A 27110-nucleotide genomic window follows, 5' to 3' on the forward strand; every position below is an offset into this window, starting at 1 on the left:
TATTAAAATTATAGACAAGTGAAAGAAAATAGATCAAAATAAAGTAATATATAATACTGTACTATAGGAAGGGGCTAAACGTAAAGCCTTCATTAAGGCCTACAGGTGCTTTGGTATTTAACCAGTAGATCCATTCGGCTTCACGTTGAAGCAACTTATTGTCAATGCCCCCGATTCTTGTGGTAAATTTAATAGGTTCCACAGCTGTGAACTTCATTACTCCGCTGTCTCCATTGTGATAACTATTAATATGATTGGCGACTGATGTATTCCTTTTATTACGTACATCTCCCACATGGTTGATACTGTGCCACAAGAATGGCTACAAACAGGAGAATTTGAACTTTGAGGCAAGTTTGCTGACTAATAATTGACTTTGAACACTACTGTGGAGAGTGGCTGATTAGTCACCATTGTATTATATCCCCACTCGTCCATCCTATGTTTTTAACTGTTTGTATTTTTATGGACACGGTCCAGCTTCACTGAATGTATTGTCAGTGTTGAGTTATATGCATTAGGCAGTGTGGTTGCTCTTTTAAGTAAGGCAAATAAAAGTTGAGTTTTAATGGTTTAATTATTTAAGCACCTGAACTAGTTAACAGGAGGACTGCATGGTGGAGGCAAATGATACAATGGTTACAGCTCCTGGGCCAACTTAGTGCCTTAAATTACATATGGGGCAAGAGTGTTGTGTAGGTACAGTATCACAGCTCCCTTAAAGGACTAGTAAATGCAAAAATTGAAGTGGTAATACAAATATAATGCAGTGTTGCCCTGTTCTGGTAAAACTGCTGTGTTTGCTTCAGAAACACTACTATTGTTTATATAAATAAGCTGCTGTGTAGAAATGGGGGCAGCCATTCAAAGGAGAAAAGGCTCAGGTTACACAGCAGATAAGCTATGTAGTACATAATGTTATCTGTTATCCACTATTTATCCTGTGCCAATTTCCGCCATTGCTACTTGCCAGCTTGTTTATATGAACTATAGTAGTGTTTCTGAAGCAAACAGATCAGTTTTAGCAGTGCAGGACAATACTACATGATATTTTATTTTCATTTGTCGGTGTTACTGTTCCTTTAATTTATAGCTCAGCAATTCTTGCAAAAAAAAAAAAAAAAAGCATCTTGCCAATTAGCCTTCATTTAATCAAGAATAGATGAGTAGGGTTTTCTGAGCTATAAATAAAGGAACCGCTATGGGACCACCTCAACGTAGTAAAGTAAAGGTGTCAAGAACAATAGACACAGAAGGTAAAACTGCAAGTACATTTTGAAATGTGTGGAATGTTTGTTTGCAAGTTACAAATATGGTCTTGTAACATTCCCCCATGAGTATATACATGTATAGGCCCTTATCGGTAAGTAACTGGATAATATACAACCCTCTGAGTTTAAAATTCAAAAATATAGTACATATTAGCTTTCAGATATAGAGATACATAAATCAAGTTTAAATCAGGCCATACCTTGACTTGAATCAAATGCACAATTTGGTATTTGCCAAAACCTTTACCCAGTCACCTTTCACAAGCCATACAATGGAAAGGCATTTGTCAATATACTTGATTATAATATTCTCTGGCAAATCTGCCCCCCAACATATTTTTTCTGTTGTACTTTGTTACATTTTGGAACATATTTGTGTATTGATATGTATGCTATGGATGTTGAAAATGGTAACACCACATTATTTTTCAATAAATACAAATTTCTATTACACATAAGAATATATTAACTCTCTAATACTCAATTAACAAGTCATCTTTTTAGATATTTTAAAATGGCCAAATAAAGATACACATCAATATGTTGTCTGTACCCCTGTCTTATATATGAGGAATTCACACCATTCTTGACAAGGGTATGAATGCAGTATCCACAGTGATTTAAATAGCATTAACTTTAACTGTACACTTGTGAGCAAGAAAATATAGCCAATCAAGTCCAATATTGTTTTTAAGGTGTATATATGATATCATTATAAAATAAAAAAAGAATATAAAGATTTGTAAATATCCTGTAATTTTTTTATATTTAACATTCAAGCACTAGAAAGCTCAGAAACAAGTTTTAGAATCCATATTTCCCATCTCCTCTTGCAAACTAATTAGTTATCTAATCCCAGAAAAAAAAGCCATGTATGCCTTTTTGTCTCATGGATCCGTGTACATTTATAAGGTGCATCGTTAAGCATTCCTTAAGTTTTTCTATTGTATCTTTCCAGTAATACAGTTTGTGAGCCTCTTCAAAGGTCTATAGTGTCACTGTTAACACTCAGTGCATCAATGGGCCCAAATACATCTTTGAAGTTATCGCACAGGGTGTTTTCTTGTTTAGTAGCTATATCCAGTGACTCCTGAGATGGAGGAAGCAAAGTATGATACGCTCCCTTTGACTGCTGGCTACATCCTACTTTCTTCTCATAGTTGTAGGCAGAGGAGTCTGCATTGTTAGAACTTGAACACAGAACCAAGGATGATCCATCTTGGGATATCTTGTACAGAGAGCTAGTGGTGCTTTCTCTATCTCTCCATATCTGTGAAGAAGGAGAGGATAAGTTGCCCTGTTTGCAAGTGGTGGAAGCAGGTCTTGCAGCTGAAAAACCAGTGTCCATCTCCATGCAGGAAGAGGTTCGGTAAAGTCCCCTGTCAGAGGCCTTCTCTTTGAAAATGTTTTCTTCCAGCTGTGTGGTGCTCTTGACAGTTAGAGACAAGCTGCTGGGCAATGTTGTGCCATGAAACAGACTCTTGGGTATTAGAGCTTCACTAAATAAAGCCTCATCTATACTACGACGCAAGTTGATAGGTGATGGGGGCTGAAAATCAACAGTTGAGTCACTGTCCACCTGTACACTAATAAAAGATGGTGTCTTAGAGCTATTGTGAAGACTCAAGCCTTGCACCTCTAGGCTCTTAGTGCTGTTGTAGATTAAACTTATGTCTTCTCCAAGGCTCATTCGTTTCTCCACAAGAGTATAAAGGGGAAAGAACTCTGAGTCACTTCTGATGATGGTGTCACAGATCAGCAGTTTCTCGTGCTGGGATGAGGACCACTGAGAATTGGCCTGAAGAATGTTGCCTTTCATTGTGACATGGCCCGGAGAAAGACAAAATAACTTTGTCCAGCAATTGTTCCTCCCGATATCGTTAGAACTAAAGAGGGGGTAGGTACCAACTACAGCAAGGGGTAGACAAGCGCCTACTTCACATAGGCTTGAACTGAGCTGAAAGGCCCACCAAGTCCAAGGTCCAAACACAATTGATCCACCATAGCCCATGACATAAAGCATTGCATACAGCTGAAGGACGGCATTTAAAAGACCAAAAAAGGAAGCAATCAGAACAGTGTGAGTTGCCCGACTCCAGTCTTTTGAGTTTGCAAAAGGACACCCACTACGATATTCTACAGGAGGAGCTGAATTCTTAATGTCATAAATCTGAGTGGTCTGCACTCGCGCAATACAACAAAAGATAAAGAAGGAGAGAGAAAGAAGAACAGTCAAAAGTATGTAGACTCCATGGGACACAAGTAGAAGGAAGGCAAACTTCTGTAAGAAATCAACTAATACCACTGTTCCTGCTGAGACAACAAAGTGGAGAACTGCTATAGCAGATAATATGCAGAGATGGAGTAAGCTTGGAGTGGAACGCTTCATCTGACATCTTGAGGACAGAAGTAGGAAGATAATGCTGAAACTTGTTGTCATACAAGGAAAGGCCAGTTCATGCAAAAGAATAGCAGTAAAAACTGGTAGTCTTTCTTGATGCCCATATGCATCATAAAAGAGAGAAAAAGCCCGGCTGCTCCCTACAAACATCAAAAATAGATGTAAAACAGCTAAATAAGAGCCTCCTGAAGGACATCGGAACACCAGGCAAAATAGGGAGAGAAGAGAGAGAAGAGCGACTGATCCAAAAAGACCCACAGAGCCATATACCAAGGCCTCCCAGGCTACACCCCAGTCTGCAACAGATGTGTTCCAGTCAGAATGCAATGTAATGAAGATTGGTTGAGATGGCAGGAGTGAAGAATGTCCATAAAGACTATTTTCCATTTTAGAGGGGGTGGTGCTTAGTGTTGCAGAAAAATCACAATCTTCAGACTGAAGACAATCCAAGAAGGATGAATCCACTAAGGAGCCCTGTGAACCAGGCTGAGGACCTGAAAAAAAAAAAAGTTTATTAGACCAATTAAATAATTTTACAGCAATGTAAATAAATGTAGACTTTATCTGAGCAAACTTGGGCTAATGGATTATTTTATTATTATTTTTGAATATTTAAGTTTTGAATGAATAAGTGACTTGTCACCTCAAAAAAATAATTTGGAAGCGTGAAAGAAACTAGAACACTGGGAGCCACAGTAGTCAAATTCTTTTAACATGGTTCATTTAATACAAAGGGCTCAATGTTGAAACATCAAAAATCTGTGTGTTTTATACTATCCATATACATTGGATGGTGGGGTTGATTACATACTATAATATTTAAAGGGGAACTCCACAAAAAAAATAATCTTTTTGAAAAGAAATTTTAATTTGAAACAACTTTGCAATATACATCAATTAAAAAATATGCAGATTAGAAACGGAATGGATGAATTTAGTGGATGAAACTAGAAAATTAGAGGAGATTACGATTTTATGGCATAATAACACATCACAATATCTCCAAATATGGAGACCATGGTTGAAAAAATAGGACAAGATAAAAGGGGTTAGTCTTAATGGGTCTGCTAACAAATCAGATAAAGGTGTCTAGATATGATGAATTGAATTACAGAAAGTTATTACTCTGTTTTGCGACTGATGTATTTGCTGTAAACCTTTGTATTTATTCCCTTTTTCCCTTTTGTACCCACTTTAAAGAAAAGAGAAAAAATCAATAAATCAATAAAGATTTAAAAAAAAAATATGCAGGTTTTTAATGGTTTGGAACAATTCCCTAAGCCTAGGTCCCTGCTCTCCTACTGATCTGTCTGACTACTTTGCTGAGCTGCCAGACTACTGTTACTTTGTATCAGCAGCCATCTGTCCTCAGCCTGCATCCTCCAAACCCCACAATTCCATGCACACATGATTTCAATAAGGAATGGAACATTACAGTGCAATGCATTGTGGGTTATGTAGTTCTTGCATGTTGTCTGTAAACTGTGGAGAAGTTGTTACAATTGCTAACATCAGTGTTTAGTCCCTCCTTCCCTGCCAGGATTTCAAGGGATGCAGAAAGAGAAGAACTAATTAAAAAGCTGAGTTTCAGCATAGAAAATGGCATTTATTCATACTTTTTGAAGAAACAGGTAACTGTGATGGGTATATTAGGGGTTTCTGTGTTATGTGGGCCTCTTTATCAAATTTTGGTTTGGAACGCGGAGGTGGAAGATTTTCTTGTTATGTGTAAACTCCAGGAAGTTTAACAGGGGAACCAAACCAAAGCTTGATAAAAGGACCATACAATTAAAATAATCAGATTTACATTTACAAGTTTGTATTTGTTCCTAAGTTTGTATCCAATTTCATATGAGAAAAGCTTTCATTATGTTGTTTCATACAAAGACGAAAGAAATATGACAATTTGCCCTAGCACAGTTTCAATAGTTGCCCTTATCGTTACACAGAAGCTTATGTATATAAATACTGTAGCATTGCTTTACAGACATACACCATTTTAGCAGTGAATGGCAACAATACATTATATTTAAATGGATGCCAAACTCGTTCATTCTTTGGTATTCCTAATCCTCTTAAAGTTTTTCCAGTAGTACATGCATATCTGTGGGTTTTGATACCCCCTAACATATTTACTGAGTCAGCTCAAAGAAATAATATAGTGGTGACAGAAACATTGCCAATGTGTTTATACTGTACATGATATGGAACTCAGTAAGGACAGTAGGACACCAGATTTATGGTAAACTACAGTTTGTTGTATAGACAATGTATTTATAAATTACCGTCTAATGAAATAATGGTTCTGGAGAATTATCACAAATATTCTCTTCTTACTTTGTTTAATTTGCCCGATTATGTATGAATGCATGTAGCAATATTAGGTACAGGTATTTTGTTGAATGACAGATCAGTCTAGCTTCCATTGTATTTATATATTATTAATTGGCCTTGGAGTGCATTGGCCTTTAAATGAAACAGATTAAACATCATTCATTATTCTTTACACAGCAATATTAACACAATTTAGATACAAAAAGGCCAAGTAATAATATATGAATACAATGGAAGTGAGATTGATCTGGCCAAATTAGCTACGAGCAAACAAAAGAGAGGTTTGTAAAGCATGCTTTACTCTCCCTAATTTTCCTAACTGGTTTTGCAGGGTGATGTTCCAACTATCTGGGCAGCCATCAGGGGTGATAATCGCATGTAGTATCCTGAGGGAGTACAAAATAGCTTTTATTTGTTTGTTATTTTTAAGTCTAACTTCCCTTTTACTGTTCTCATTTTATTCAGGAAACAAAGGACTTGTTCCTTCTTTTAATGTTTCAAACAGATGCTGTATCACTCAGAAATAATTTCCAAGTCTTTCCTTGAGAATTTCTTGTGCCACTCTGCCCTGTTTCTTAACCTTGGGTCCCCAGATATTGTTGGATTATATCTCCTAACATTAAAAAACAGGGCAAAAATAACTCTCAAGAGATCCCTTATTCAGGGTAAACCAAAACTGGCAAATTTTGGCTTCTTTGTAAGAAGAATATAATTGTGCCTCATTTATCAATGCTCTGGTGCATGGGCTAGAGCACTAACAGTTGTGCAACGTGTGTGCTCTTTCAGAATGTGTGAAATGGTTAACACAGGCAACTGTGGATCGTCACATCTCAAGACACTTCAGGCTAAAACTCCCATTTCTGTCAGGCAAACGCTTTAGATAATGAATACTTAAGGGAAACACATTGACACTGTACAATTTGTATTTCATATTACAGAAAAACCTACAGGGAATAGACCTTCCACTCTATGCTTTGAGAATGTATTCATGCATTCATGTAACTCTAGTGCAAAGAATGGTTTTGGAATTTTGGGGCTCTCTAGTATTTCTGCCTCTATGTCCATTGTCTGTTTGAATAATAAACGCATAAAAATATAATGTCAATTATATATATATATTGTGCTGTACCAAGATAGTGAGTCAGCCCTCCAGACAAATTCATGTATGCCCAACATTTACATACCCATCATCGTTCAGCTTTAGATACAGTATTAGATTTCTGGATTTCCTGAGTAAGACAGTGGTATGTGAGTCTAGAGAGCTATTTTTTCATGCTAATTTAAAGGATATCTCATTTTATCTCAGCAGCAAAACAGCGTGGCAGTATCCCAGCAAAATTGTTATTAGTACAGGGGAATACATATGCCGGTGTTGGTTTATGGTTTCTCTTTAAGGGGTGGTTCACCTTTTAGGTAAATTTTAGTGTGTTAATGTTAGCAACTTTTCAATTGGTTTTCATTATTTTTTATAGTTATTTGCCTTTTTCTTCTGACTCTTTGCAGCTTTCAAATAGGCGTCACTGACCCCTTCTAAAAAACAAATGCTTTGTAAGGGCTCTTACAGGCGAGCGTTTGAAGCTGCACTCCGTTCGCGTTCAGCCGCAGGGGAGCGCAGGAGTAGATGCATTCACTTTTTTTCAATGGGGCTGTAGGCGCCGAACACAGGTTGAGACGCAAAATGCTGCATTTTTCCTGCGTTCAGCGCCTACTTGCGCCTGTGTGAGTACAGGCATCTACTCCTGCGCTCCCCTGCGGCTGAACGCATAAAAATGGAACGCAGGGGAGCGCAGCTTCAAACGCTCGTCTGTAAGAGCCCTAAGGCGACAAATGTATTGTTATTGCTAATTTTTATCATTCATATTTCTATTCAGGCCCACTCCTATTGATATTCTAGTCTCTTATTCAAATCAATGCATGGTAGCTAGGGTAACTTGGATCCTAACTACCAGATTGTTTAAAATGCAAATTGAAGAGCTGCTGAATAAAAGGCTAAATTACTCAAAAACTTTAAATAATAAATAATTAAAACATTGCAAATTGTCTCAGAATATCACTCTCTACATAGTAACATAGTAACATAGTAACATAGTAAGTAAGGTTGAAAAAAGACACATGTCCATCGAGTTCAACCTTTTTTTTTTTTTGTTTATTAACTACCTATCTGCCAGTTGATCCAGAGGAAGGCAAAAAACCCATCTGAAGCCTCTCCAATTTGCCTTAGAGGGGGAAAAATTCCTTCCTGACTCCAAAATGGCAATCGGATTAGTCCCTGGATCAACTTGGACTATGAGCTATTTCCCATAACCCTGTATTCCCTTACTTGCTAAAAAGCCATCCAACCCCTTCTTAAAGCTATCTAATGTATCAGCCTGTACAACTGATTCAGGGAGAGAATTCCACATCTTCACAGCTCTCACTGTAAAAAACCCCTTCCGAATATTTAGGCGGAACCTCTTTTCTTCTAATCGGAATGGGTGACCTCGTGTCAGCTGGAAAGACCTACTGGTAAATAAAGCATTAGAGAGATTGTTATATGATCCCTTTATATATTTATACATAGTCATCATATCACCCCTTAAGCGCCTCTTCTCCAGCGTGAACATCCCCAATTTGGCCAGTCTACATCATACTAAAAGTTCTCAAACATGAACAACCCCTTATTCCAAATCCTATTTTATGATATTAGTCAAGCAAAATAAATGCTGCGCTAAATTCAAAATAAAAGACACTGAAGTTTGTGAGTTCAATGCCAGAAAATAGGTTCAACTCGTGTTCCTGGGTGTGCTGTAATTCTTTATTGACTGATTCCTGGATCCTGACCTTCTTGCTTTGACTCTTGACTTCACTATTCACTGCCTGCCCTGATCTTTTGTCTGGATATGACTACAAACTTTCTTAACTCTTTGGATACCGAATGTTGAACTTTATGTATACTGCTTCCTCCTAACTCCCAGTCACATGCTAATGCTGTTTTAATGGCATAAACCAGTAATTACACAATCCTAGCTCTGACAAATACGACTGCAACAGATGTTTGAGAAAATAAAGCAAAATAAAGCAAATGGAAAATAAATATAATTTAAACTCATATAATATATATATATATTTATTATATGAAGTTATATATATATATATATATATATATATATATATATATATATATATATATATATATATATATATATATATCATAAAATATACTTTAAACTTAAATAATAAAAAATTACGGTATATTGGCCCTTTAATAAATACAAAAAAGGGGGCAAACAGCTTCCTATAAGGCTTGACCAAGGGGTCAACCCAACACCCACCATACCAGCTGGCTGCTGTGATATCACTTGTTAGTTTAAATAGAAATTCTCCCAGGAAATTTGCTCATATGCCTTGGCTCACTTTTCATCTATTTTGTCATATTTGGGATGGTTTGGGGTTGTTACTTAATCTCTGCTGGAAAGTTGCAAAACCTTTTTTTTTTCCAGTTTAACTAAGAAGAGTTAGAGGTGGGGGACTGAATTTTATCAACCAGCAAAAACAGCCTCCTTAAATATGTTCTCCATCTGGCACCACCTGCACAGAGTAACAACAATCATGTTACCGCAGGTGTGTCTTTGTGTCATAGGCAAGAATATGAACTCATGAATATACATTGAATTTTTATTACTCATTTTGTACATGACTGATCTTTTTATTTTAAATAATTATCCTGCTTACGGGAAATAGCAGATCTTCTGGAGAACTTTCCCTTCCTACTCGGAAAAGTATTCCCCAACGTCTGCAAGTCTGTAAATCATAATCTGTCATTATTTCCTGAAAATATAATATTTTTTAAACTATTCTGGTATTTACTTGTAGGCTTTTACTACATTAACTGTTTTCCTCAACTAGACAAGACAAACATTTACCAACCTTAGAAGTGCAAGGGCTGGAGTCCTAAGGGGAAGAAAATGATGGCCTTTATTTGTAAACCATGGAACAAGAAAGTCGTATACTTAACATCTGTCCTAAATTATGTTGTATTTTTTTTTCAGAAACTAGCAGGACCAACTAGGGGGCCAACACTTTAAGAACGCTTAATGTGAAATGCAGAGGGCCCCCATTGTGAACCCTTCCCTTACCACCACACTACTTCACCACGTACCTTTGTAAGTGATAGTCATGGTGGTCTGCCTAGGTTTTTAATTTGTTTACTGTAGCACATATTTAGTTGTTCTACTGATGAAACACATAAATAAATACAATATGGCAATTGAATCCACACCCAGAAATAACTGCATTAAAAAGGGTGATTGCTTCTCTATAGGCTGAGGCTAAACAGTGAGGTGCAGCTGAGTGATAAATCCACTTGAACAGTGATGATGACGCTCAAGACTGCTTTCTTAGCAAGTTAGTACTTTTCTGACAATGGCAAATCAGAGAAGGTATCTGTTTACTAGGCAGCTGGAGTAAGATGTGCGTTTGTCTCCAAGCAGCTGTTGCATCAGCACACATGTCGAATGCCCTGCAGCTACTAGATGTTACTTGAAGCTGGATATCTAATACTCCTGACGTCTAGCGTAAATCATAAAAATGCATTTAAAGGGGTCCTGAAAGCAAAATATTTCTATAAATTTGCCTACTGTATGGCATATGCACCTATTCTGCAATATACATAAATTTTAAATTGTTTTTTAATTTGAAGCACCCCCTTACTTCCTGCCTGCACACATCCCCAGTAAAAGTATTAGGATGAGATAACACTTCATACTGAGCAAGATATATGGTGTGCCTATTGGGTTACCAGAGTGTCTGCTGCTACCAACAGATAACATAAAAAAACATTTCCATGAAAAAATAAAACAAAAAAAAGAAACAAAAAATGCAATGCCCAATTAACATTAGTCTCAGGTAGGTTGATATTGCAAGCAGGGCAGCCATCAGGTTGTAGGGGGCCCGAGGGTAAGGGGGGCCCGCCACACCACACTTACTTGATTAGCCGGGCCCCCCATCTTTCTGAGAGCTGCTGACTTCGGGAAGGCATGGACGTTTAAGGGGCCCGGGCCACCAATTTTCTTATAATGTGGGGGGGGCCTGTCCACCAATTTTTTTTTCTCATGTGGGGTTCTAGCCACCAATATTTTTTAATGGGTGGGCCCTGGCCACAAATGTTTTTTATGGGGGGCCCTGACCACCAATATCTTTTTATTAACATGTGGGAACACTAGAAACCAATGTTTTTTTACTGTGTGGTAGGGGGCGGACCTTTGGGTTAGGGAGGGAAGACCTGTAGGCGGGGCTTGCGGTGGCCGCGGCAAAGGAAATTTTGTCGTATGGGGTCCTGCGATTTCTGATGGTGGTCCTGATTGCAAGCATTGCAAGAACTTCCGATCTGCTTAAAAAGATGTAGTCGGCTTATAATATAAGACTGGAGTCCAAGTCCCCTTTGGTAAAGCATTCCAATGATTTATTATTATTATATGGATTAAGTCTAATTCCAGATGGAGAGCTACCAAAGGATGCAGCCTCACAACATGGTACTTCACTCTGCCCCGCTACATGTGGGCTGTTTTATGTGATATACATTATGTTCAGGGGTGTTTTTTTAACCAGTATTACAGCCTTACATGACCTCAACATTAATTAAAAGCAGAAATGTTTCTTCCTGTAGAATTCCTGACAAGATAATCTACTTTACTAAACCTCCCGGCCTTCAGCCTCTTCCTTACATATTACAGACTTTCCCTTTCCCAGATTAGCCATGCAATTATCCACTGTTCCAGCATATATTACTACATGTTATTGATCCCCCGCCTTCAAACACTTCATTTTATTGATCCTTATACATTTAACACACATTAACAAGCCTGTTTATGCATAAATCATTATAAAGATTAATGGTTTAGATATTGTCAGTTCAAGCAGCCATACTTGTTAACTATTTATAATTCCAAGGAACAGCCCCTATTTATGGCATTCTCTAAAAGTCTCAAAATGTTTTAGTGGGAAATATTGCACATTAGTGCGTTGGTCTCATAGCTCTTCTATAGTCTCATGCTAACACAACTTAGAGGGAACATGGCAGGTCATGTATGGGTTGCCAGTTGCCACCATTCATAAATGGCCAGTTCCTTAGCAAGTGCTATGTGATAAATTTGTCCAAATGATATTCAAATACTGGCAAATATGTACAATGCAAAAATAAAAATATGGCACTGCACTCAACAAAATGTGTTGCTCCATGCTGATATTTCAGGGGAACCCTACTGTTAAAAACATATTTCTACAGTATCTGCCATGGGTCTTATAGTTAGCAACTGTATAGCAGGTCACGCACCTGTCAGCCTTGCCAGAGTAAAGGTGGCCATACACGGGCCGATAAAAGCTGCCAACAGACAGAGTAGTATTTTTCATATTTAAGTTTGAAATTTTAACACTGGGCTAGTCACATTGTTAATTTTCCAGGCACCCTCAGCCATCTGACTTGTGCTCTGATAAATTCCAGCCACTCTTTACTGCTGCACTGCAAGTTGGAGTGATATCACCCCTCCTTTCCCCGCAGCAGCCTATAAACAGAACAATGGAAAAGTAACCAGATAACAGCTCCTTGCCACCTGCATTGCTAAAAATGCTCCCACCTAGTGGTAGATGTGAGAATGCCACTTAATAGTAAAATACGTAAGCCAGACTGCACTTCTTCAGAAACAATAGCTTATCTGAAAGCAGTTCCATTTTGAAGTGCTTGCTCTTTCTGAAAGCTCAGGATTAGGCACAAGGACCTAAGATGGCTGCCTACACAACAATATTACAACTGAATCAAACATTTAGTGATTTAAAAATAAAATTATAAATTATAGGTTGAATTATTTACAATGTAAACAGTGTTATTTAGTAATAAAAACGATAACATAAAATCACAGCAGAATACTTTTAAAGGTTTTTCGTTGCATAACACGTTTGGTGCACAAGAGGAGGTGTGTCAATTGCCCTTGTTGAAGAAGGTATTTTTTTATTAGTTTTACAGTAGTGAACCATTTTATTCCTGGTACCCCATCTGACCATAACATTACTGACTGCTCTGTTATTGTTTGAAAGACTTGTATAGAATCAGCTTTGGCACTGCTGCACTAATATACTTCCTACTGTAATTGTAACGGACAATGATATAATTACTCTGGAGAGCAAGAGGAAGGGGAGATGGTATCTGGATACGTTTCCTGGCATTAAATGAATACACTTCAATAATAATCATAAGACAGCTAAACAATAATTTCAATTTCAAATAATAAATGTAAATATTAATAAATACATGTTCAAAATGAAAACTTTACAGTAATGTGAAATTTTTCCCCCAATTTTTTTACTTTTTCATCATAGTGTTATTTGATCTTCATTTTAGCAATATTGATAGATAAGTCTGATGTAATATAACAAATATTCACCATTAAAATTTTGTAGTCTATAGTATAATTTAAAGAAATATAAAAATGATGTACGCAGGCGATCAGTTACCAATGAGTAGAACATCATCACAGGGATCTGTGAGGAATCTGAATTATTTGAATCACGGATGTATGGTTTGGTTTGCACTTTGTTGCTGGAGTGTGTAGTATCACTATGCCTAGATTGAAAGAAGGTTATAGATGCCTATTTAGTCTAAGGGTTAGTTCAAACAAGGAGATTCGTGCGCTAAAGCACACGCGGTGCTGCGTTTTCCGAAGTCGCCCCAAGTTGCCTCACGAGGAAACTTCTTGCGACTTTGGAAAATGCAGCTTTAGCGCAGGCAACTTTTCATTATAGCGGATCGGAAGACACGCGGATGCAGTTCAGGGAGATTGTAGCCTAGAAGAAGAGACGATTAGTCGCCAAGAGACAAAACCCCCCCAATCTCCTCGTGTGAACTAAACCTAAGAAGTTACTTAAAATATTTGCCAAGCAATTCAACCTCAAGGGGCAGATTTATCAAAGGTTGAATTTTGAAGTAAAATATACTGCGAAATTCGACTATCGAAATGGCTATTATTCGAATATCGAAGTTTTTTTTACCGAATTTGACCGTTTTGCGGTCGAAGTAAAATCCTACACCGCTACAATTGTGCCGACAGACTGACAGATAACTAACACCTTCACTTTCTGAATCACTAAATCAAAACTGTACTCTCTACTCAATCAAATTACAGTAAGCAAATTCTAGATTCTCTGCTAACAAACTAATTACGTTACCTATGACAGGAAAGGTCTGTTCATTGGAATGATTACCCTGCTTTTCCTTTACAGATGCAAAAATCTAATTATTGTGGCTCTCTGCGTAGTTTGTTCATTTTGTGACTGTGTTTTTATGGGCAAAAGATGAAAGGTGCAATACAGTGTAATATCTCTAAGCAATGCGATTGCTCAACATATTGTTACCTACTTACATGTCTTACATGCTGGCCTTACTTACATATTCTGCAGACATATTTACAATTAAAATGTATGTTTATAAAATGGTCATTTTTCTTTCTTTGCACCTTATATATAGTGCAGGTTTGACGGGCCAGTGCAAACAAATTCTTACCACCCTATCTAAAATAGATTATGTATTTCTAATATTTACACAAAAGAGAAAGCTTGCTGTATTGTCCATATATATATATATATATATATATATATATATATATATATATATATATATATATATATATATATATATATATATATAAAAACAATCTATGTAATGCTATTATGTTATAATGTGCAAAGATATTTAGAATGTACCAAGTTTATATAATAAAATGTGTGCATATCCTCTGCTACCTGTAGATGGCAGAATTGCATGCTATGAACTAACACATCTTTGATACCTTTTATGTTGCATTACCATTGTATATTAGATAGTATTATTAGTTTCATTACCCATGAGGCAAGTATATACTTCAGATGCAAAAATGAGCCATTTTATCAGAAATATAAAAAATTATCAGTGGAAATCAAATGTTTTCAGGTCTTTTACTTTTTTCTACAAGCTAAAGAGGGCAAACAGTAAAAATGACGCTTATATAATTGTGCACTGGTTATCCACTTGCATAATGGACTTCTACTGGTTATATACTGGTAATGTAATTATCAACCTCAAAAAGAATTTTGCTCCTGCCCTTAAAAAGATTAGTCTCAGTTGCCCTAAATTAATGCTATACAGTTCAGAAAATATTCCTGTGTTCATCCATGAACAATTTCAGAACCTAAACCATTGCCTTGACAACAGAACATAAACAATGTAAATGTAAACGTATAACCAAAAGCAGACTGTTGCTTAGTCTGAAGTTAACTGGGCTTAGCTTATTATAAAATGTTGTCCCAGACATCTTGGATTCTATTTTTTCCCTCCTGTTAAAGCTTAACAGATGTAAGGAACTTGTTTATCGTGCTACGTTGTAATTATTAAACTTCAGAATTATTTTGTCACCTGATAAATGCTTGTTAATAATAATAATTAGTTACAGAGAAAATGCCATAATGAATGCTTTAATATTGCTTAATGTATTAATATAATTATTACAGTTTACTATGAGCTACACTTTGGAATAAAATAAGTAAACAATCCCAAATATATCATTGAAGTGTCGCAAAGATCGGCAAGGCATAAGGTGGGCTAAGAGCAGGATAAGTGTCTGCAGAATTCTCAGTGAGGTGACAGCTGGAAACATGAAGAATGCTGGGTAATGTATTTGCTGCTACCAAGGCAGAATACAGATGAGTATACAGCAGATCATCACTGTGTCTACGTGAGTTGTATATTTAATCAAAGGCACAGCATGGCAGCAGCTTCTTTAACATCTGACAGAATGGCTGCACATTTATATCTGCAATTGACATAAAATGGAAGGCAGTTTAACTGATTCACATGATAATTAAGCTGGCCATACATGCAAAGATCTCATTCCCATGATATGCCCACTTTGAGAAGGGTGATATCAGGCTGATCTAATTGTGGGCCCTAGGGCCCAATGATCAGATCTCAATAACAGGAATGCAGAAGGTCGGAGCGGCCCCTACATGGGTCGATAACCTGACAACATTGTCTGTTGGCAGCTTTTATAGGCTCCCGTATGTAATACTTGAAAGCTTTCCATACACAGCAGAGTTGCTGCCAGCTTGGTTTAAAGGGGCCGAATTGGCAGATTATCTGCTCACATATGGGCCCTCCTCGACTTTCTTCCCAGCAGATATGTGGACAAAAATCGGACAGGTTTCAAAATCCTATCAAGCATGGAAGGCATCAGTAAATCATGGAAGATAAGCCTGTGGGTCAAATAATGCAATCAGCCCTAACTGGCCCAGCACATTTAATTGAGGTATATTGGCAAGTTGCTTAGAACCTACTTTTTCTCTTATTATGCAATGAATGAAGCATTCAGTGGAGGACCCATTTCATTTAGTAGCTTAGACCTGCTAAGTATGCAGAGCATTAGTGAAAGAATCAAATGCTGCACTACTAAAGACTCCATGGTTATACAAAAGAGTAAGAGAAGTATCAGATGCACAGTGAAACCGTAATATTGACACACAGCTCTGTCTGCTACAGTGATACTGTATTTGCATTACTTGTAACCCATGCCAGCTGTTTGTTTATAGCACAAGAATAGCACTGGCAGCTTTGTGTGACAAACCTCCTACAGGAAAATAAAAGAAAAGAATCTGTTGCCCCATATAGTCATGTAATTGAGCTTCCTACCCAAAGAGTTAATAGGCTTTATTCTTATGCGAGGGCAAAGTCACCATCTTTACAAAAATAAGCAACATTTGTGCATAAAATAAAATACAGGTATAGGCATCCTTATCTGTAAACCTGTTATCTAGAAAGCTCTGAATTAAAGGAGGGCCGTCTCCCATAGACTCCATTTTAATCAAATAATTCATTTTTTTCTGTAATAATAAAATAGTACATTTTACATGAATGGGACCTGTTATCCTGAATGCTTGGGACTCTGGGTTTTCCGTATATTGGATATTTCTGTCATTTGGATCTTTATTTTAAACATTAAATAGACCCAATAGGCTGGTTTTGCTTCCAATAAGGATTAATTAGATCTTGGAAACAAGTACAAGGTACTGTTTTATTATTACATTTTATTAAATTTAATTATTATAAAATTGAGTCTGTGGGAGATGGCCTTTCTGTAATTCGGAGCTTTATGGATAACGGGTTTCCAAACAATGGATCCAATACCTGTACTTTATTCAATCTTAACTGCATAAATCTATACTGGTGGCAAAACAATTCTATTGGGTTTGTTTAATGTTTAAATAATTTTTAGCAGACAATTTTGGAAACTTAAATTATAGAAAGAGCCCTTATCCGGAGCATTCCAGATAATAGATCCTATACCTGTATTTGAAAGGCGTTACAAAAAAAAAGACATGCATTTATTTTACACTTATACAGTTGATGAAAATAAAATAAAACGTCCTCCTTAGCACGTGCACTAAATCTTTCTCTGTTTGATAAATACATCTCCATATGGTTCTCATCTTATATCCATTCTAAACATTCCTTTTAAAAAAAAAATCTACATTTGCACTTAAAACCTGCTGGTTTAGAGAAGACTGCACATACACTAGGACAGTGGTCCCCAACCAGTAGCTCGCGAGCAACATGTTGCTCACCGATCCCTTGGATGTTGCTCCCAGTGGCCTCAAAGCAGGTGCTTATTTTTGAATTCCCAGCTTCAAGGCAAGTTTTGGTTGCATAGAAACCAGGTGTTCTGCCAAATAGAGCCTCCTGTAGGCTACCAGTCCATGAAGGGACTACCAAACAGCCAACAACAACCCTTAATTGACATCCCCATGGAATTTTTCATGCTTGTGTTGCTCTCCAACTCTTTTTTACATTCAAATGTGGCTCACGAGTAAAAAAAGGTTGGGGACCCCTGCACTAGGAACTGAAGTAATACAATAGATGTTGTAGCCTCCCACATTCACATAATGTGCTATAAGACCCTCATTGTATTTACAGCACAGATATATTTCTAAAGCAATGACAGGCGCTCCCACTTACACAGAATGTACGGCGACTTCCCGCATACACATAATATGATTTCTATGTTTATAGGTGCCAAGCACATTCTAATTATCAGTGTTTGCCTCTCTCACTGGCACACAACACTATCAACCTCCCCCACACTTTCACACACTGTTGATAAGACCATATGCATATGAACAGAACAGATTTTTTTTGTAGTACGCAGACAAAACTGTAATTATGTGTGGAAAACTTCCTATTTTCTATGTTTATTTATGGAGTTAATGAAGTAGGAGAGTGTAGCTGCAATCTGGACAGAATTTTTAAAGGGTTTGTTCACCTTTGAGATAACTTTTAGTATGATTGTAGAGAGTGATATTCTGAGACAATTTGCAATTTGTTTTGATTTTTTATTATTGAAGGTTTTTGAGTTATTTAGCTTTTTATTCAGCAGCTCTTCAATTTGCATCTTAAGAAATCTGGTAACTAGGGTCCAAATTACCCTAGCAACCATGCATTGATTTGAATAAAAGACTGGGATATGAATAGGAGAGGGCCTGAATAGAAGGATCAGTAATAAAAAGTAACAATAACAATACATTTGTAACCTTAGAGAGCATTTGTTTTTTTTTACAAGGGAGTCAGCAACGCCCATTTGAAAGCTGAGTTAGAAGAAAAGGGCAAACAACTATAAAAAATAAATAATGAAAACCAATTGAAAATTTGCTTAGAATTGGCGATTCTATAACATAATAAAAGTTTCCTTTAAGGATATCCATTTTTTCTATCCCACAGAATATTTGGTCTAGGTTTCCCATTTTTTTTTAAAATCTGACTATGGGGCAGACTCGAATTTTTGTAATCTTTTTTCCCCACAGTATCTATGTAAAAATGACTTGAATATTTTTCTTATTTATGAAAAGTTGAGTTTAGAATAAATTTTCAGTGGGATAATCCAACATAGCCTGTGGTAAAATGGTAGCACGTTTCCCAGCATTCTGTGAAAATATTGATTCAAAACTAGTCCAAGGTTGTTTCGCTATGGAGAAATATTCTTATAATGGATGTTTATAGGACAGTCTTCCTTACCAGACAATATTTTTTCTCTCAATTTTGTGTTGGAAAAATGTCACCCAAAATAATAAATTACCAGAAAAATATTTTCAGTTAATCTGCTCTAAGTATATATATATATATATATATGTGCTTATTTTAATATTTCTATGCTATGGGTCTTTAACAAAGATCCATAGCATAGTAAACATCAAGTCCATATGCCTATGGTTTGAGAGCACAGTAAGTGCACTCTGGCTCTTAAAGGAGAACTAAACCCCCCCAATAAGAAAAACCTCTACCTACTTCCCTGCTTCCCCCCCCCCCGCATAGTTGATTACCCCTCAAAGTGCCACTTACACAGTACTCACATATTGATGCAGCGTAAGTGCAGCGGAGCTCATAGGCGCCATCTTCCGGCTCTTCATATTCTTCAGGTCCTTTTCCTTCCCTTAGGCAATTTACGGGACTTTTGGCACATGTGCAGTTGCACGGAAGACAGCTCCAACTGCACATGAGCCAATACAGCGTTCACTTAAAGGAGAATTCAACCTATAATAAAAAAAACCCTCCCCCTACACTGAGTAGAGCCCCCTCCCTTCTTCCCTCAGCCTACCTGTCCCCTGGGTAAATGGCAGGAGTTCACGGCAGCCACCTTCTTCTTATCCCGTAATCTTCGTGTCTTGAACAACTGTGCATGCACTGAAAGTCACAAAAGTTTTTTGGAAATTTTTGTGACTTTCGGCACATGCGCAGTGGTTCGGGACTGGAAATTTACTCCAACTGCACATGTGCCGAAACTTCTGAAAATGACCGAAGAAAGAAGATGGCGCCTGTGAACTCCAAGGCCAGAATCTGCATGGAGGGGTGAGTAAAAAATTAGGGACATTTGCCCAGGGGGGCAGGTAGGCTGGTGGAGTAGGGAGTTTTTTTTTTATTACAGGTTGAATTCTCCTTTAAGGAAGAATACATAGAGCCGGAAGATGGAGCCCATGAGTTTTGCTGCGCTTACTCTGCACTGATACGTGAGTACTGTGTTAGGGGCACTTTCAGGGGTAATCAACTATGCTGGGGGAAGCAGGGAGGGGGGGGCTATATAGGGTAGTAAGTAGGGGTTTTCTTATTAGAGTTATTATAATTTAGTTTCCTTTAAGCAAGTCGCATGTCAAACACTGTCTCAGTACCAACAAAATGACCCTCAACATTGCTTGTAAATATTGTCAACAATAGCAAACTTCAAAGTGGCTAGAACAGATTATAATACAAAAATATCTTACTATAGAATAAATTGTAGAACATATCAAGCTATCCAACAGATTGGCCAAATTGTGAACTAGATACTGTTCAATTGGCCATATACAGCAATGGCCAAACTTTATGTTCCCTGCGGTTCACTCATCTCTCCCCATTCACTCAACTTCAAGGTGCATTAGAAGATGAACATTTCAGTTTGTACAGAACACTGTGATCCCATAAGGATTGCAGGATGGTCTGACCTCTGAGTGAAATACATGCCTATATGGCATATATGCTAAAATGGTGTATGTCTATAAAGCAATGCTACAGAATTTATATACATAAGCTTCTGTGTAACTATGAGGGCAACCATTGAAACTGGGCTACAGGAAGACAAATTGGTGTCATATTTTATTCATGTCTTTGTATGAAACAATAGAATGAAAGCTTTTCTCATATGAAATTGGATACAAACTTGTATGGGTATTATGGTTCAAATTGGCCAAACTGCCCAATGAAATTGTGGCATGTCTGGTCGCTTTAGATATACCTATCTGGAATTTTAAAAATCATAACTAGTAAAATAATATATTATAGTAAGCGGTTGCATAAAAATCAGTGGGTTTGTAAGACACCCCCCTAATAAGACTGCTTGAAACAGAACAGTAGCAAGCATTTCAGAATTTACCTTTGTTTAGCAGCATACTGGAAATGCCAGAATAATTATTTCCCCTTTATCAGCATAACCTGCTTATTCTGTTTCTATATAAAAGTAATCTTACGGAAATAAAGAATTTTGCATGTTTCCTGGTTGCCAAAGTCAGTGGCTATAGGCTGGATATACTAATTAAATATGTTATTAACTAATTATTGGTTAGGCCCTCTTCTGTTCTGTATTTGCAATCACTCATTTACAGCAACCAATCATTAATTAGCTGCTTTGCAGATGTAGGTAGAACAATGAAAGCAAAAATTTAGTTACCATAGGTTACTATCAGGTGCCATTTTCTCAACTGTTATTAAATGAGCCCCACTGTCTGATCTGACAACTGTGACACCTTAAACGCATCTAAAACTGCTGCTAGTGGTGTCAGAGAACTTTCATAGCAGCAAAGGAAAATGATATTGCAAAATCACATCTGTTTCTCATGCATTTGGTCTTACCGGGTGGGTCAGTGTTTCCTTTCGTTGGAAATGGAAACTTGGGTGGTTCCTCACTCAGTGGATCCAATGGCTTCCTGTCTGCCTCTGTGGAAGCTTCCAAGGATTCCATACTATTTGACTGAGTAGTGGCCGATGTTACATATAGAGGTTCAGTTACAAACATTTCTTCTAAGTTTTCTGCTGGTGTTGGCAATGCAAACGATATCAGTTCGTTTTTTTCCTCAAGCAGTTCGGTATCATTTTCTGTCTGTCTTGTTGAGGCCCAAAATACTGGAAGAGGAAATGTAACAACATCTGATGGAGATACATTGTTTAATCCATCAGTGACCATAGAAGGGTTACTCCCCTTAACTGGAATGGTAGAAGAAGGTGTGTTTGAGTTCAACTCTGATTCCTCGTCTGTTGCTAAGGTGTACAGGGAAACAGTATATGAAAACTGAGATGCTGTTTGAACCAACTCTGGTGTTGACGATTGAGAAGTTGGTAACTGAGGCACAGTTTGAACCCCTACATCAGAACTTCCAGCTGAATGTGTTGTTTGAGTTGCTGGTGTAAGGATACTATATGGGGTCTGCAAAGAGACATCATCTGCTTTGGTGCTTTCTTTTAACAGCTGTTTGGAGTCCGTAATATTCTCACCTGCAGCTGGACTTTGTGATACATGTCCATCTTTCTGGTATTCAGCAAAGGTTGGAGCACTGCTCTGCAGCCACAAAGGTGCCAGTGTGGAGGTGCCCTCTACACTGAAAAAGTCCACAGAAGGCGTGTGCAAAACAGCATTTGGATTTTGTCCTGTGAGGTATTTGTCCTGGGCTGCCTCGTGGCAGTTTAGGTGTAGAACTACTAGCAAGAGGATCTCTGTCAGTGTCCAGTGAGATGAGCCCATGATCAGTCTTCTTTGAATAATGTGTATCACTTAAAGGTCTGTCATTGCATGATCATTCTCTGCCAGGAAAAACTGAAATGAGAAAAACCATAAGTACTGCATAATCTATGAAACAAAGTACACAGAAAGTTTAAAGCTAAGAATAAGTTGAAACTGGGCTGTCCATACTAAGATACAAAATACTTATGACAAATGCGCACATGAGGCTTTTTTACAATGACCCAATAGCTACAATGTATGATTAGCTTTGATCAGTCTACTATAAGTTGCAAAATGTATGCAAAGGCCTGATATCTGTTGATATATTGTATCTGGGAAAAATTGGAAACAAATTATCAGATGTTGAAAACGATTTCTAATATTAGATAATGGACAGTGCTGGGCTTTCAGCACACATGTGAGCATCTATCACAAATAAATGAACTGAGGTGATAGCTCCACAAAGGTACTTGTGCCAGTGCTTGCAAGGTGATAGTTACTATGTGTGGCCAGCTTTGTATCAGTTGTGTGGGACTGCATATTTTATAATCTTACACTGTTTGAATTTGTAAGACAGCAAGATGTAGTTTCAGTCAATGGCCCTCACTGAGTTAAGAAGCATTCCAGTCTTATCTTAAGGGCTATTCCACACGGGGAGATAGCGACGCGTTTGCGGTCGCGGCGACAAAGCGCCGCGACAGTCGCCGCGACCGGCGCAGGCGACAGTTTTGTATGGGCGCCTATGTAAAAACGCCTGTGCTAACCACACGAGGCGATGCGCTTTTTCAACAGTCGCCTGAAAATGCCTCGCCAGGCTTTTTCAGGCGACTGTTGAAAAGCGCATCGCCTCGTGTGGTTAGCACAGGCGTTTTTACATAGGCGCCCATACAAAACTGTCGCCTGCGCCGGTCGCGGCGACTGTCGCGGCGCTTTGTCGCCGCGACCGCAAACGCGTCGCTATCTCCCCGTGTGGACTAGCCCTAAAAGGGAGATTGACCAGGTCAATGTGTTACAGGAGGTGGGGATGGATACCTGTCTGAACAAACACTGAATCCCCTCAGGGCTGGGAGTGATGGGAATTATCTACAATTCAGTGCTTTTCTCTGTGTATGTGTGAGTTTTTATTCACAAGCCCGTGTCAATTTCTTTACACCTTTTCTATTCATATGCAAACGCATAGACCACTATTGTGAGCAGAACACACATTCATCAAAACAGAGGATATTTACTGAAAATCATGCGACCAGTCCTACTTGCAACCCATGCTGTGAGTTGTTTTCCACCATCTCACTTGTTAACTGCTCTGAGACTGCCACCTGCAATAAATATTTTGTATTAAAATCCTTAAAATCAACCAAAAAAGAAATGCCCTAGAGGTCAACTGTCAAAAATCAATTATAGAAGTCACACATGCACATGCTATAGATATTTGCTGTTTGATCAGAAATAAAATAAAAAAATCTGTGTTTGTATTGGTCAGCATAAGGGATAAACATGACAAATGGTCCATAGAGTTTTCCCTACTGAAACCCCAGACATTTTGCTACAGGAAAACCTTGAAAAACTACTATTCCATATTGATCAATATAGAATGTGTATACTCTAACCCACACATATTCTGGTTTTATACATTTTTGACTAATTAGTTATTTGAGTACTGAAATATACAACAATCCTTGCTCACTATCAAACTTAATGTAAATGACTGATACTGTAAAACAATCATTTTGATTTTCTTCAATCTGCATTGTTTTTGTTTGGTATTAAAGATACTATTATGTGAGGCTAATACAACTCCAGTCTTTTCACTGGTATTACAGAAATTATATAGATAGATATTTTATCTGCCTTGCAAATTCGTAGACATGCAGATAAATACTATAACGTATTCACAGATCCTTATCTATGCAAACATTGTTTGATATATACAGAAGCAGGTTCAGATAGCTATATCTATCCAATCGTACATCCCTAACTGCTAGCATTTTTTATAAATTAGCATTTTCAGGAAAACAACAGGTAACTGGCAAATGGGATATTTTGATTCAAATTTCCTATCAGAGTTAGGCCAGACTACTTCTCTCTTTATCTATTCCCATTTATTTGAAAGACAAACAATCTGGGCCCATAAACAGTCCTACAGACTACCTAGGTCCAGTTGGCAGCCAGACTTTGTTTAATGTACAAATATTGCAACCTTAGTCCATGTTGACAAAAAAAGATCTTTTCTGCATTGTCTTAACACTGATATTCTATGCTTGACTTTCCTTATCTGTCCTCTGGTCTCATGGTATCTTGGCCATTTGAAGTTAGTTGGCAATTTTAGGAAACCCCTGTACAATGATTAATCCCCTCTTTAGTATTTTTGTAGAAAAAACAACCAGAGCAGTCACACTTCTGTTGTACTTTACTTTTTTTAAATTTAGCTTTGGAGTGCTCCCACAACAACGTTTTCTTGCCTCTGTGCTTGTATTCATTCATTTTTTATATCTAACACCAATATAATATTTTTGTTCCATGTGACAACTGTACTGCATATGCATATTTCTGCAGTGTAATGTGACAGCCCTATGCGTTGTACACAATGATGTCCCCAGTGCAGTGTGATTTATACAGGCAGCATGTGAATTTCTAAGGCAGAAAAATATCTCAATAAATTCATGAAACCTTGAAGTATAAGGAAAAAATGACACAAGATAAAACTGTAGGGCAAAGGCGAGTTGTAGGTAGAGATGTCAAAATTAGCTCTGAAGAGAGCTTTTGGTGCTCATCAATGTGTCATTGCCTATATATGCCCGGGCAGGTTCAGTTTGGCTCAACACATCTTTGCCATGTTGTGGGCCAAACTCTACCCACGGCCAAACTGCCCATAATGTTTCTGCCCTACAAAATGACCTGCTGGCCACCAGCCATTTGTGTCTGCCTGCCCCACCCCCTCTGGTGATATCAGGGGTGGGCAGGTCAGAAGTGGGCAAATAAATAATGACGGTGCAGCAGGTTGGGAAGGGTTCAGGCTGGGAGCAGGCGGGTTAGTGTTGGACGCAGATCGGTAAATAGCCGACCCACACATCACTAGTGAGCTCATTCCTGATACAACGCTATTTTCCTGTGTCTGTGATCATTTTAGCCAATTGAACAATACACTGATGAAATTCTGTGCAATGCTTTTTCAGTCCAGTACACTTGCAATGACGCAAACTTTGCCATGGGGGTACTTTACATCTCCAAAAATATATTCCTAAATCTAAATCCTTACTCTTGCATAGTGTTAAGGTGTATTAAGGTTTAAATGCTAATACAAGTAGCAGTGAAGAGATAAACAGCATGAAGCAGCTTGGACTATATATACAGCAGAGTGCACTATATATTTATTAAACCAGTCTGCATTTATAACTTGCTGAGCATTTTCAGTGTGTATTGTGCAGAGAAGTATGATCAGAACAGACCAGCTTGATGTTTTTCACATGAAGGAGTTTAGAGTTGCCTATATGACTGGTACTGAAACTTTCCTTTCCGTGCAGTAGAATGTACAAATGGTTCGAAGCAGATTATACAATGATGTGCCATGTAGTACCTTTGGTGTTATTCAGTGCAGTGAGGCAAGGAAGCAGTGCAGAATGATTCTGTAGTATGTATATTAAGGGGCACATTTACTAAGGGTCGAATATTAACCCTCGATATTCGACCATCTTAGTTAAATCCTTCGACTTCGATATTCGAAGTCGAAGGATTTACCGCAATTCGAAGGATTTTAATACATCGAACGATTTTCCTTCGATCAGAAATTGCCTAGAAAGCCTACGGGTTTTAGGTGGCGAAGTAGGTAGACTATCGAATGGTCAAACGATTTTTAGTTTGAATCGTCGAGTCGAAGGTCGAAGTAGCCAAAAAAACTTCGAAATTCGAAGTATTTTTTATTCTAATTCTTCACTAGAGCTAAGTAAATGAGCCCCTAAGTGAAATTCACAGATTGAGGCTGAGCTACCTGTCTGTACAATCTAAATGGAACATATGGAGCACTATATAATGCAGAGGTTTTTGTGCTGCAACTGTAACCACAAATACATAATTGACATCCTGCACATTAGATGCTAATACAAAGAGCACAGTAAGTCTTTTTCAGAGCTGTGTTTTATGAACGCGACATTGATTGTAAGTTGTTGAGCAATGCTATCATTCTGAGCTGAGAGCATCAATAAGATGCAGAGCAGTAACATAAACTGCAAAATGCAGAGCAGTGAGTAGCGCGAACCCTGAGTGAGGAATCTGTCACTAGCATGTACAACAGGTTGACTAACATGTGCAGCAGGGTGACTAGCATGTACAGTGGGTTAACCGGCATGTGCAGCAGGGTGACTAGCATGTACAGCAGGGCGACTAGCATGTACAGCAGGGCGACTAGCATGTACAGCAGGGTGGCTAGCATGTACAGCAGGGTGGCTAGCATGTACAGCAGGGTGGCTAGCATGTACAGCAGGGTGGCTAGCATGTATAGCAGGGTGACTAGCATGTACAGCAGTCAGTGTATGTGGAATATGCTGCAGAGGGTTTGTGTGTGTGAGAGAGCGGTGGGTCACAAGCAGAACAGTGCAGAAGATACCAAATACAAACATGCAGGATGCGTTACACTAAAATATGAATGAAAAGCGTACAGCTCACCCTTCCAGATCCATGGTGTTCGCAGCCTACTCAGCTCGATATCCTCTACGCTCCAGAGAGATGATTTCTATTACTAAAGCAGAGCGAGCACAGTGCATCTCCCTCCCCCCATAGTAACCCTGAATCCCCTCCTCCTCCTGTCTGTCACTGTCT

General features: G+C 38.0%; 1 protein-coding gene across 6 annotated transcripts; it reads right to left on the minus strand.

Moving 5' to 3' along the window:
* Window positions 1–1955: 1955 nt before the first annotated feature.
* Window positions 1956–27110, minus strand: LOC108711252 (proline-rich transmembrane protein 4). 6 transcript variants are annotated; one of them, XM_018252812.2, is made up of 4 exons: window positions 26958–27110; window positions 23552–23614; window positions 21434–22391; window positions 1956–4166 (listed from the first exon to the last, which is right to left on the minus strand). In XM_018252812.2, the coding sequence occupies exons 3-4, from the start codon at window positions 22317–22319 to the stop codon at window positions 2251–2253; spliced, it is 2802 nt and encodes a 933-aa protein (XP_018108301.1). In that variant the 5' UTR covers window positions 22320–22391; window positions 23552–23614; window positions 26958–27110; the 3' UTR covers window positions 1956–2250. The 6 variants fall into 6 exon arrangements, with proteins under 6 accessions (XP_018108301.1, XP_018108298.1, XP_041442549.1 ...); XM_018252809.2 differs by having other exon boundaries at window positions 23528–23614; XM_041586615.1 differs by having other exon boundaries at window positions 23503–23614.

The sequence above is a fragment of the Xenopus laevis genome, chromosome 3L (genome assembly GCF_017654675.1).
Source record: "Xenopus laevis strain J_2021 chromosome 3L, Xenopus_laevis_v10.1, whole genome shotgun sequence".
NCBI classification, from domain to species: domain Eukaryota; kingdom Metazoa; phylum Chordata; class Amphibia; order Anura; family Pipidae; genus Xenopus; species Xenopus laevis.